At 34.9% G+C, this 14,294-nt stretch overlaps 1 protein-coding gene across 1 annotated transcript in view; it reads right to left on the bottom strand.

The window, feature by feature from the left end:
* Positions 1-13,242, bottom strand: part of LOC136841676 (uncharacterized) — a 39,719-nt gene extending 26,477 nt beyond the window's left edge. The window contains exons 1-2 of the mRNA XM_067108866.1: positions 12,800-13,242; positions 12,411-12,602 (exon numbers count right to left, since the gene is read on the bottom strand). Of these exons, the coding sequence (XP_066964967.1) occupies positions 12,411-12,601 (191 nt within the window). The 5' untranslated portion in view covers position 12,602; positions 12,800-13,242. The remainder of the gene's footprint in view (positions 1-12,410; positions 12,603-12,799) is intronic.
* Positions 13,243-14,294: the final 1,052 nt, after the last annotated feature.

Below are 14,294 nucleotides of genomic sequence, written 5' to 3'. Positions count from 1 at the left end.
CTCTCCCTGTGAAGGAAAAATACACGTAATTTTCCACTTTGTACGGTATATCGTTCTCGCAAAACAGTATCGTTCATGTTTGAATTTGAATTTGTATATTTCTATGTTTATGTGTAAACTTGCACAAAAATGGTAAAAAAATCCATACATGTTGCATCTATATTTTTATGTATTTTTTATATAAATCAATACACTCACATATATATTCGTATATCCTTTTCCTTCTTCTCAGCTTAATCTCTAGGCAGGGTTGTTTTTTTTTAAATTAGTTTCTCGAGCTGTTTCTAACTCGATCAGTTCATTTCCTTGTTGGTTTTGGCATGTTTGTTACGCGAGAATGCCTTCCTAACTCCAGACCCCCATATTTATCTGGCCCCAGGACCGGCACTGAGTTGGGCTTTGTATATAGGCCGCTATATATATATATATATATATATATATATATATATATATATATATATATATATATATATATATATATATATATATATATATATATATATATATATCAAAATATGCCAGCAATAAACTACTGCTCGCTGATCTTCAGTCAGTCAGTGCCTTTTTACATTTGGTGTTAAGAGCGTGCATACACCTCCTCTACTAATTCATTCTCTTCTTCAATAGTTATTATATCTTATCACCTTCCAATCTCCCTTTCCGCATTCCTTTGCTTCGTGATTCATAAACAGCTGAGGTCTCCAGTCAGTCTCTCTTGAAGGCATTTCCAATCTGTCTTATTCTCCAGTTTGATTCAGGTTCTTACGTTCCAGTTTTCTTATTTAGAATTTATCCTTTGTATCTATATACAGGGAGATTCTTAGCGCACCTATACGTCTGGGACTGGGAACTGTATCTAAATTGCTTCTATCCGTTTATGTTGTAGAATTCAAGGAAAATCCGTTGGCTAAATACACTTAAGGCTAGCCACTTCCTTGCAGCGCACAGTTCTTAGCTGGCCAAGCCCAGCGACTCTTGCCGTTGCTCACTGGTTTCTCTAACCAAGGTCATCCACTATTATAGACGTCCAGAGCAGATGGTGAGAATGCAGAGCTCTCAGCGCAATAACACTCTCCGTCATTCCGCTGCCAATCATTCCTGGTGCTCCTCCTGAGAAAGGCCAAAGTTTGCGATTGCGGATCTAGCATTACCTACAGAGGTGTCAACCTACAGGGCCGCTGGTGCTTGTGCCCTTCAGGGTTCGGGGCCCTAATCTAGCTGAGCCAGCTGGAACTGGGGCCTCACTAGGAGGCAGGAAGGTAAGCCCCTGAAGGTGGGAAAGTCATATATACATACATATGTATCTATCTATCTATCTATCTATCTATCTATATATATATATATATATATATATATATATAATAAAAGTCACCAAGCAATTGAAATAAATAAACAGTTAAGAGCAAACGCATAACGCTCGTAAGCACGAAGTAAAGAAAAGAAACGATTCTATAAGGCGTCGCCCGCTATTTATGCCATTTCAGTTCCCTTCGGACGTTCGGGCATTTGGATAGCCTTCCCAGGCAGCCTACAAATTAAAAGGCAGGAATAAGTCGAAAAAATGTATAGATATCCCTACTTATCCTTGATCTGAGGTTAGGTAAGGTTTACGATAAGTAATACTCGTGAATGAAGTATTAACTCTTTGTGGGGAATTATTGAAAATATACAAATGAATCTTGATATCTTGTTGAATATTATACTACTACTACTATTCTTTTCGCTGTTAATAATGGTGATATTTTTTTGTGGAGAACTTTATCACATTATGATATGTGATATAAATGATGATAACAATAGTGGTACTACTGCTAAGATGAATACGAATAAGAGAGATTATATCTTAAGCGATCTCCCTTGCAGTGGTTGTCTTATAGGCGTTGCTCCCCAGATTTGTAGCATCTGATAATGAGCGATGAAGTTGCCAGCCTCCCGCCCAGCGTCAAGTGCTCCAAGGCTGTATGTATGAAGCATTCGCGGCATGATGTATTTGGTGGTCTAAAACGGTTACCCCTCCAGGCACATATCCCCGTAGGGGGTTAGTGTCATCTGTGCACCTCATGAGGTGCACTGTGGGCATTACTTAAGGTTCTTTGCAGCGTGCCTTCGGCCCCTAGCTGCAACCCCATACGTTCCTTTTACTGGACATCCTTTCATATTCTCTTTCTTCCATCTTACTTTCCACCCTCTCCCAACAATTGATTCATAGTGCAACTGCGAGGTTTTCTTCCTGTTACACCTTTCAAACCTTTTACTGTCAATTTCCGTTTCAGCGCTGGATGACCTCATAGGTCCTATAGTGCTTGGCCTTTGGCCCAAATTCTGTATTTAGTTCAATTCAAACCACACATCGCTCCTTAACCTCGCTGCTCTCAATTCATAGTTTTCCAACCATTCTGTTCTACCCTGAGTATCCTACGACAGTGGAGAAAGAAAAAAAAAACATATGCCGGAACAAGGACGCTTTATCGGTCGTTGCTTTTTTTTTTTTGTTGAATTCGTTTCTCTTCCTCTTTCAGTATGTCTTGTCGCTCCTATGTACGCAACATGACCTCACCAAACAGGAAGATGAACTAGGTAGTTATCTTGAATGAACTCTACTTCCCCAAAAACGAACAGACTTGCATACGCATACATGCAAACATACTGTACGCGCACTCCCACAGATGCGAACACGTACACACCCAAATAACTTGGTTAACTGAATTCTTTTACGCTATTCATTATGTAGTTTTTCTTTATAGATTTATGTCGACTATCTTATTAATTTGCGTAAAATGCTCAACAACAATTTAATGTTAGGCTGGAGAGCAAAATCTGCTCTGTCATTTTGAATCCGCCTTGTTGTTTGTTTAATTTTCATAGTGAATAAAGACTCGAGAACAAATCACTACTTAAAAAGAAACTCAATGAACGATGTGACAGTTCCCGGTTTGTATTTCATAAATACGCCCAGATTTATAACGACATTCTTTCCTGTTCATTACTTTTTCTTTTAGATTGTTATTCTAACGCAAAACCGCGGAACAAATCCTTACACAGAGTATCTAGTTGAAAAAGAAGTCAGTCAAATTGCGGAATCTCCTGATGGGGCTTCCCGACCATGTCTGTATCATCTCAGTTTCATAACTACGTATGTGTGCGCCGCGTATACTCAAACAGTCTGCATCAACTGTAGCGTATACTCAAACAGTCTGCATCAACAGTAGCGTATACTCAAACAGTCTGCATCAACAGTAAAACAAAAATAGCAGATATTTAAATGGTGGTTTCGTTAACAGGAAAAACAGTGGGTAGGCAAAAAAGTCTGACACCAAGATTTAAGGGAAACAGAAAACTGTAAGTGGTTGTGTAAGAATGAAGATATTTGTTGTCTAATATCAGTTTGCTTTCCAGATTTTATATTCTACAGCCTGATGAGTTTCAGGTAACAAATCATGCTCATAATATTGCACGATATATATATATATATATATATATATATATATATATATATATATATATATATATATATATATATATATATATATATATATATATATATATATATGTATGTATATATATATATATATATATATATATATATATATATATATATATATATATATATATATATATATATGTATGTATATGTATGTATGTATATATATATATATATATATATATATATATATATATATATATATATATATATATACTGTATATATATTTATCTCTCCATCTCTATAACTACCCATCTCTTTAGAACATTCAGAAGTATATTTCCTCGTAAATTAATATCTATTGAATCATAGAAATGAAAATCAATTATACTAAAATTTTATTAGCTGAGCTTCCCAAGTGTTTTATTTTCGTCTTATCGTCATCATGAGAATCATAACAATTTCCTGTGCTACTACTGCCACCTCTGTTATCATTACTATTACTATTATTCCTGATCTCAACCCAGTTCTGAACTATTCGGACAGCATTGCCTCTGCTTAAGCATACAGTTTTTAAACTCATGTGTGGATATGTTGCGTAATGGATGACTGTCATTTAGAAGACGTGAACTGTGCTTTACTGAGCTCATTAAGTCGCTGTTATCGAAGACTCGATGAGACTCGATGTTACCGGCATTGAGAGAAGAATTCACACACGTGGATAGGTAAACATTTCCTTCGCCGTCTGTAAATACTGGGGGAAAAAGAAAAACAAAAAAGGCGAGACAATGAATCTCGGTATACGGAGCAGCAAATTGAAATGAATAAGATACAGAAAACGAGAAAGGTTCCCTGGTCAAACAAGCTACGATAACTTTATCTTTTAACAAGGTAACCTATTAAAATGATCTACTTTCTAACGCATTTTTTTCTTGCTCTTTGTGTTCATCTTTATTTTGAGATTTTATGCGCCCTTCTTGTTGGTAAGATATGATGGTATGTGGGAACTAAGGAAAAAGTCCTCATATTGTTCCAAAAGCAAAGGATAGTGAGGCCTCCCTGCTTCACTGGTGAAGTCCCTTACTTATTCCAACTAATTCGTTCTTTTGAAATGTCAAAACACCCAAACACCGTCGTTCTTATAACATGTGCAACGATATTATGCTGAAGGTGTTACTAGTAACTGAAGGATGAAGCAACACCGAAAAACCACAGAGGAATCATCTTTGTTAAAATGTCTTAGCTTTGCAAGTAAATTTGTTTTAACCATACTAATAATAAGGTTTGATTGGTAGGTACCTGACATGGCGTGTTTTACATCTTTAACAGTCAAAGCAACATTATTGCTTTGCCTTGAATATCCTGTGATTCAGTCAAATATCTCAACCGGATTATTTATGTATCTGATTTATCATGTATGGATATAAGCGTTTCAAATAATCAGTTGTTTCAATTTTTAGTTTCATTAGCAGTGCTTTGAATATTTAGAGAAAGAAACACATCAGTAGTATAGAAATAGAAGACTCAGACTTGACGATTTTTAAGTTTTATACTAAAAATTCATGATGACCTGGTCTGAGATAAGGGGAAAGATAACGAGATCGTTTTTCCGTGTTCACAGGGGAAGCGGCCAGTGCAGTACCGTATCGGTAAAAGTTTATTTGTTGTTCATGGACAGGTCGACGAGTTGAATCATGTAAGGCAGCGAGGGCAGACAAGTAAGGACAAGAATTGTACTGTACTTACTCCTCCTAGGATTATCACTACTACCGGACACAATTTGGAATTCGATGTAGCCGAAAGCATTGCAAAATACTCTGGCACAGAGGATTATTACTGAGAAGTGTTTACAGTACAGTATGAATAACAATTCGGCTGTAAAAGAACTTCGTTGCTGGCAAAGAAAATGTGTCAACATAGTATCCCTTGCAAAGTATTTCTGTATTTAAGAAACAGAGGATTATGGTGGACTATATAACAACTTGATAATTTTTTTTATTTTTTTGCCTCTCCAGTTTTCTGGTAATTGACTAAACTTTTCTTATTGACTATTTTTTTTTAAAGTTTGTATGCTGTGTTATTTTTGATACTATATAGAACACTACTTTTTCCACATTTATTTGAGAATGAGGAGGGGACATGAAGGGCTCGAATTAAAGTTCGATTGCACAAGAGATATTCATCTTGAGCCTTAGTCTTGATTTTCTTTTGATCTTCGACGCATTATGTTTGTGCAATATTGCACAAAAATAATGGACAGATTCCTCTGGCACATTCACGATACGTTGTTGTCCAGGGTAGACTACCTGTTCATGAAGCGGTGGTGTTGTTTTTCAAGAAAATAGCCTGAAAAATCTTTGATTGTATTGTCTAAGGACCCGGAACCAACCCATTAAATTTTGAGAGTGACGTTTGCTCATAGCCAAATAAGAGGAAGCTATGGTACCTCTCTTGTCTGGGTTTTACATATCATTCATTTTAACATAGTGATATTCTGTTCAGGTGAAGTTTGGCACCCACATTTTGGCTTGTTCCACGTGAGTGACCTGAGGCTATCCCATGCCATTTTGGTGGCGATCTAAATACAGAAACAGCTTTTTTTTTTTTTTAGAGATGGTTTCTCTCCCAAAATTTACTGGCCATTTTATTATCAAATAAAAAGCAATAAACACCCTACAAGAATAGAATCTCCAACCAATCATACATACGTACATACATACATACATCATATATGCGTATGCATTCTAAAATATTAAGCAATAAAGCCTGCTCAATACCGAATTAAATTTAACTTGGGAACTGCATCTGCATCGGCCAGGAATCTAACCTATGCCCTTGTGTGTGTTACACAGGGAGACAGTTGACTTGTCCACTGTGCCCTCTCAATAGCATAGTATACAAGTGAAACGTCTACCTCTGATTTAAACTCTGAAGGCATATGTTCGAATCCTGGCGGGGGCAAATGCACTTATCATAAATAATTCCCTTTGGGTGTAAGTTATTTCCAAGATGAAGTGAATCAAATAATAATGGGTATTTGTGGCTTAATATTTGAGAGAATAAAAAAGTCACACGTGAATTAATGATAAAACAGTATGTGCATGAGTGATTATGGTTTGAAATGTATGAAAGGTTACTAAACTTTTGCTATCTTTTGAGCGAGCCAGCCTCCACCTGAAATAGCAGTCACTTTGTTTCATAGTGTGAGTTCGAAGGTACCAAATTCGTAGTACTTTATGAAGCGCGATGCTTGAATGCTGTAAAATTACATAATATAAGCCTTTAGTTATTGTTGTTGTGGTTGCTATTGCTGTTGTAGATATTGTGAAGCTTTTTGTATTTTGATATTAATAAAGCAAAAAGAGACACATCTTATTTCCCACTGACATAATTTTATCAAAGGAACCAAAAACCGGAGTCACAACTCCGTCAGCATTCTCCTGTAGAAGACTCGCATCCTTCGTCTCGTTGTCGGTCATCACCAGAGCTTGCTTGACAGGTGTTTGGACAAAAGTAATTTTTCAAGCGTAAACTAAATCTGTTTTGACATACTTGCTTGTAGATTCTATTTTCTTTTTTTATCGTTTATTTTGTTAGTTAAGTGAATGACACTATGATGAGTAAATAAGAGGATTTTCTTTTTAATATTTGGTGTTAATGGGAGCGTTCAAAGTGTCTGTTAATTTTCATAATTCTTAAAACATGAATTCTCATCTCATGCTGAGTTAACTTGTAACTGTTTCTTATACTGCACGGTTTTGCCAAGCTATTTGTCATATACAGTAGTTCAAAGCTAATGTCTGCCGTATACAACAAGAAAACGAGATTATTAAAAGCATTATAGCCGGCACTAGTATCTGAATGATTGCATCACCAGAAGTAATTAGGACATAGATTTATCCAACATTTATATATATATATATATATATATATATATATATATACACACACACACACACACACACATATATATATATATATATATATATATATATATATATATATATATATATATATATATATATATATATATATTTACACACGCACACACACACACACACACACATATATATATATATATATATATATATATATATATATATATATATATATATATATATATATGCATTAAATAAAATGTCCTTCAATATCCAATTCGCTCTATCTCGGAAATAACACATATTTTCATGTATGTTACCCTCGGGTAACTTATATGAAAATATATTATTTCCGGGTAGAGCGAATTGGATACTGAAGGACATTTGTAGCCTAATGCTTGTACAGTATACGAATCACGGCGATGTGATAAAATTCAAATACCCACACACACACGCACACACAACACACACACACAACACACACACACACACACATATATATATATATATATATATATATATATATATATATATATATATATATATATATATATATATATATATATTCTGAGTGTATTTGTGAGTTTTTGGCTTCCTGTCTGTGTGTATACAAGTGCGTTTGTGAGAGAGGTAAAGGTAAAGATTGAATACGTGTGCTTATGTATGCGTGTAATACAACAGCCTAAGATATAAAGAAAACCTGGAAAATGCGGTGTTCAGTAATTTCCATAGATATTTTTTTTTTTTTACCACAACCCTTGAATCATTTATTTCATTATCTTTTCTTAAGCTTTGTTCCACGCAGGAAGTAGAAGTGGTTTTAATTCTATAATGGTTGGAAGTAAGTAATAACCGGAAATTATTTAATGCGAGTCAACACAATCTTACCTTGTTTTTACTTCCGATCCGGTGCAAATGTTACCTCTGTTTTGGCTTGAACTGTCAGCTCATAACATGTAGATAGATAGGTAGATAGATAGATAGACATAAAGCCTTAAATATGGAATAACTTTCTCCTTCTCCTGATGGCATATAATTATTTTAAAACTTGCCACGTACCTTGGAGTATAAATGAATCAGTAACCACGTTCGCATACGTACGTGACCGAGTCGCAACAAAGTCCTTCAGCTCATTTCAGAAAACTTTCAGTTAACTTAGTCGTGAAAATACCTACTGCACATCCAGTGAATTAAAATTTGTGGAATAAACTTTAAAAAATGGATGAGGCAAATCACCTTTCAAAAACTGATGAGGCAAATATTTCCTGTTTTATTGAGCTAAATAAATAAATCGTGACTTGTACATCCAAAAGATGGATTTTATAAAAGAAACCTCGAGAGAGCAGACGACCCTGACAATTTCTTTGATAATTTGTACCCCATCACTTCCAAATACGCGGAGTTCTCTAATGGATAGCTCCCTTTATTCTCAGTAATGTTACCATGAAGTCAACACCTCTACTTCGGTTATATCCCTGTAGGTATTAATTCTTTTTCCTTCAGCTCCATCCTCCGTCTTGTTACCAATCATAGTACAATGTCACAGCAGCCAGTTTTTGTAAGTATTACAACTTTATCACAAAAGATAAAAAATATCGAAGAAAATTAAGGGTGCACTAAAATCCCTCTTCAGTTCCGCTCATGTGACAAAGTTGGGAAAACGTTTCTATTTCAGACTTTAATATTCAGAATGAAAAGCTTTATTTTTTGGTATCTTCTATATATATATATATATATATATATATATATATATATATATATATATATATATATATATATATATATATATATATATATATCTGAATCACAAAAATATGGAACGTCATGAATATATAAATAAAGACAACATCCACGAAGGAAAGAGAAACAATGGCGTGCTGCAAGGCCTTTCGACTATAAGTCGAAAGGCCTTACAGCACTCCGTTGTTTCTCTTTTTCCTTCGTGGATTTTGTCTTCATATATATATATATATACACACACATATATATATATATATATATATATATATATATATATATATATATATATATATATATATATATATACATACATACTGTATATATGTGTGTGTCTCTATACACACACACACATATATATATATATATATATATATATATATAAACTAAGACTGGAAAATGAAAACGTGGAAAAACTTTGAAAGCAACATAAAAATTTCATAAATATAAATAATATATAATGAGAGTAACCGAGAGAGAGAGAAATGAGAGAGAGAGAAGAAATGCAAAATTAAAAATTATCGATAAGAATTTATAAAGCGAAATGATAAAGTATTTCATGGAACATAAAATTTCGAAAAATGTGAAATCTGCGTCTTTTCTTGTTGGAAAAAGAGACAATTTTTTTTAAGCTAATTAGACGAAATAGAAAAGCTAAATGAATATAAAATTTAGGTACAATTTTACGTTAATTTTTAAAGCTTAAGACTCCCCTTTAGAGTAAACGAACATGATTACTTTCACAGACAGCATGGAGATTTTGGCATGAGAAGATCAGCCCTGTACTAGAATTACTGACCGAAATAAATACATTTTGAATCTCAGTAACAAGAGTGGATGCTATAGTGGTCGATGAAAGGGACACTTAGTAACCGAAAACAAAGGAACCAGAAGGACTAGATTTTACGAAATTCAAAAAATCTATTGAGAAAAAATGAGATGCGAAGGAATTAGAGACTGGCAATACTTTAAGCCTTCAAATTCTTATGGAAAAATGGAAAATTGTAGAAAATAACAGATGAACTGAGAAATGACAATAACAGTAATTTTATTATCGCAAAGATTTGAAATGGAATCCAGGATAGATGTACTTGAGCAGAATTAATATACAACAGAATACCTTAAAATTAAAATGGAACATACAGCTGAGGTTAAACAAACTAAAGATAGATTTGTAACGGAGAGAAACTTTCAGCTTCAATATGGGAAGACTAAACCGATTCACCTGAATATGAAAATGAAAAGAGTTTTAGGCCAACAAATCTACCCACCAACTGAAATCAAACTAGATTTCTGGTCTATAGACTAGGAACAACAACTTTTACTGTTTAGCAGTAATGCTGCCGTTATTCTTACTGCTGTCATTTGCCGATAGCGTGATAGATGACTGTAATGCGAATGAATTACTTGACCAAATGCTAACTACCGAAAGGCACTTTAATAACAAAGTTCAATGGCAATAATAACGAGAAAATTATGTTCAGCAATATTTTATGATTGATTACTTAGCTGAGTAGTTATTCTTATCTATGAAAAGCGAAAATAATGATTACTTTAAACCTAGTTTATGAAAGCTATGCTAATCATTTTGACAATAATAAATACAAATGCAACTTTTGTTTAATGATAATTCAGTTTTTCATGGGTTACGTAACATTTAAACACTCACATTCGCACCAGTTTGACTTAACGGTCATCCATATACACGCGTATACTTCCATATACTTTCGATATCTAAGAAAAAAACTTTTTTTTTTTTAAATTCTGATTCACTTTCATAGGCAAACATTAAAACACACTCGCGCCATTTCCCTTTTGAGTAGAGGTCAACGGGACTGACGCCCTGACGTTTTTTCCCAGTCTAGATCAGAAGAAAACGAGAAAAACCGGGAAAACAAAAGCATGGAGAGATTTCCAAATCTAGTCAGCAGACATGGAGAAACATACATACATAATACATACATACGCACACACACACACACACACATATATATATATATATATATATATATATATATATATATATATATATATATATATATATATATATATATATATATATATATATATATATATATATATATATATATATGTATGTATATATATATATATATACATATATCATATATGCAGATATATGTATACATATATATACAGTATATATATATGCATATATTTCATATATATAAATACATATATATGTGTGTGTATATATGTATGTATTATGTATGTATGTAAGGTATGAACTTTTGTCAATTAAACAAACATGATTTTTTATATTCACAAACGTTAAGCCACAAATACCGTTTACTATCGAATTCACTATACCCTGGGAATAACTTATACCCGAGGGGAATTATGACTGATAAATGCTTCTGCACCGGCCATGATTCGAACCACGATCTGGTTCGAACCAGATCATGGTTCGAATCATGGCCGGTGCAGAAGCATTTGTCAGTCATAATTCCCCTCGGGTTTATGTTATTCTCCGAGTATAGTCATTTCGATAACAGACGGAATTTTTGGCTTAATAGTTGCGAATATGTATGGTATGAGTGCGTTTGTATGTCCATAAGCGGCGTATGAATAAACACCCTTTTTTTTCGTTGAGCTCCTAAGTGAAATTATTCGAATACTTGAAGTATTGTGATTCTTTGATTGTCATGACGTTAAGATGATTTTATTTTCTTTGTGATGTTCATCAAACAACAAAACATAAGCCTGTTCTTCTTGATTAATTTCAGAGTTCATTTCTAGTTTGTAATATCGCCGATCCAGTGTTATGCTCATGACCTAAACTGTTCGAGTTCCAGCTAAAATTTGAATTCAGTTGATTTTTCCAGAATCTTAAGCGATTTTTTTTTTTAAGATTAGCAGCAGTTATGACTTTCTCCTACCCTTGAAACTACTTCAGCTCTAAAATCATAATTTTATCGCAAGATTCGAATTTGAAATCTTCCAATAAAGCATTTCGTAGATTACCGGCTTTTTACCATTGTGCGAAGGTTTTTTCACTATTCAGCCTCGAATTCGAGACGACACGCCTTTTTTCTACATTCGCTGTTTATTGGAGTTATGTATTCCATTTGTGGATGTTGTGGAATAAAGTTTTTGTATGGTGTGGAGACTAAACAGCACGTTTCTTTTCCAGTTTCGGAACGAGAAACCATAAACTGAAATGAGGACTAGTAATAAGAGATACAGTACAGTGATAGACAGATAGACAGATAGTCAGATAGACTGATAAAACGACAGAGAAGACTGAAAGACGGAGAACTAAACAGACGAACAGTTACGCAACTAAGAAATACGTCACGGAAGGGAAGGCACACTAGAGGCAACGCTCTGCCAAGAACATTTATTATCGACCTACCTGTAAGCGGCATTCAGCAGGCAAAGTCGAGCCAGCGACCTGGGGTCAGGTTGAGGGAGCGATGCCACAGGTTCCATCTTGGGCATCAAGACCGGCGGAGAAGGCGGTAACTCTTGCTTGGGGCTGGAGGATGAGCCGTCTTTTCCTTCTTCAGGAGTTTCGGTGTTGGAGTTCAAGATGGCGTCGCACATCCTGTTCCATTTTGAAAAGGAACAAAGTGCCGATAAGCGCTTCAATTTGCCGTTATACTTTTTCTACAGCAGTTATAGGTAAGCTTTGTTTATTGATGTTCACATTCGTTTTGTTAGTTCTGGTTTCGCAGAAACTAATCAGCGACTCAGGTAACTACTTTAGATGTTACAGGCCAGAAAGTGATACAAAAACCTTACCTTATTGTCACTGATTCTCTCAGGTCAAGATGAAAATGATGATTCCTTAGATAACGTCAGTTTTCCAACATTGCCATCGAAACTGCGGTCTTTCCCATGTAGATAAAACGCTCTGAATGGGGATGTAAACAGTTTCCTTGTCCGGCAATCGTCGAAAGACGGTTTAAGAAACACGCAGACCAAAGGTGAAAAAGCTGTCCCCCAGGGCGTTAACCTGTCACCATTCTCTGAATCCACTTATTGTGACTAGGGTCAGAAGAGGGAATTTGGACGCTGAAAAGAAGACCGACAGAAGGGCCGACGAAGAAGGACAATGGCTTCACGCTGGGGCGGTCAGTAGATGTGGCTCTGCTGACAATCTGGCAGTAGTGGGTGCAGAGTGCCCGGGTGTCAGGAAAGGAACCCAGGCGGCTACTGGCACCGAGCATCGGAGGACACTTACTGGCTAAAGGGACGGAAACACATATCCAACAAATACTGTCCACAGCTATGCCCCCTCCCCATCGCCTCTCTCTCTCTCTCTCTCTCTCTCTCTCTCAAGCAAGGCAAGCTTATAAGCCGCTTTTTGCCCAGACGACATTTGAAATGGATTGCTATTAGTATGGATTTTCATTAAGGCAGCACAAAAGAAGAATATTATATTATGCGTATAGTTAATTACAGTAAACTTAAATGCTAGTTAGACATCAAAATAATGCTCTCTCTCTCTCAAGCAAGGTAAGCTTATAAGCCGCTTTTTGACCAGACGACATTTGAAATTGATTGCTATTAGTATGGATTTTCCTTAAGGCAGCACAAAAGAAGAATATTGTATTATGCGTACAGTTAGTTACAGTAAACTTAAATGCTAGTTAGACATCAAAATAATGCTCTCTCTCTCTCTCTCTCTCTCTCTCTCTCTCTCTCTCTCTCTCTCTCTCTCTCCTACGAATAACACAGCGTTGCATAGTTCTATATGACTCAAATAGTAATCTTTATAACAAATAATCGATTATGTGATGAAATATGCAAGAGAATATTGGGAATATATTAAATGGTCAATATACATAGTTGAACAAACACGCATTCAAGTCTTCTCACTGTACTGCACCATTCCGATACAACCAAGAAGTACCAAAGACTACAACGGCTTTACGCTCTCTTACATCAGGAAATGTCTTGTTTCAGATCCTGAGAAGGAATATTCTGTACATACTGGATTTCCTTCGGCTAATTTGTGTATTAAAATCTCATTTAAGCAATTAACTTTTCCAGGCTTTGCTACCTCTGGAGTTTTAACTATTTGCATGTGTCCAAAAGTTGAAATACCGCATATCATTATTATTATTATTTATATTACAACTCGGCTTATGAAATTATATATATTAATTTAGGCATAAAAGTGAAAGAATTGCATGGATCTTAGTTCACCTCTCGGAAAAGTTCTTATTTCGCTAAGTGCAAGGCAGGAGAATTTTTCAGAATACTCTTATTCAAATTCTTGATTTTCCAAGAA

Source organism: Macrobrachium rosenbergii, chromosome 9, assembly GCF_040412425.1.
Source record: "Macrobrachium rosenbergii isolate ZJJX-2024 chromosome 9, ASM4041242v1, whole genome shotgun sequence".
In the NCBI taxonomy this organism is placed as follows: Eukaryota; Metazoa; Arthropoda; class Malacostraca; order Decapoda; family Palaemonidae; genus Macrobrachium; species Macrobrachium rosenbergii.
The sequence above is the reverse complement of the archived record's forward strand: the minus strand, read 5'-3'. Positions and strand labels throughout refer to the sequence as shown.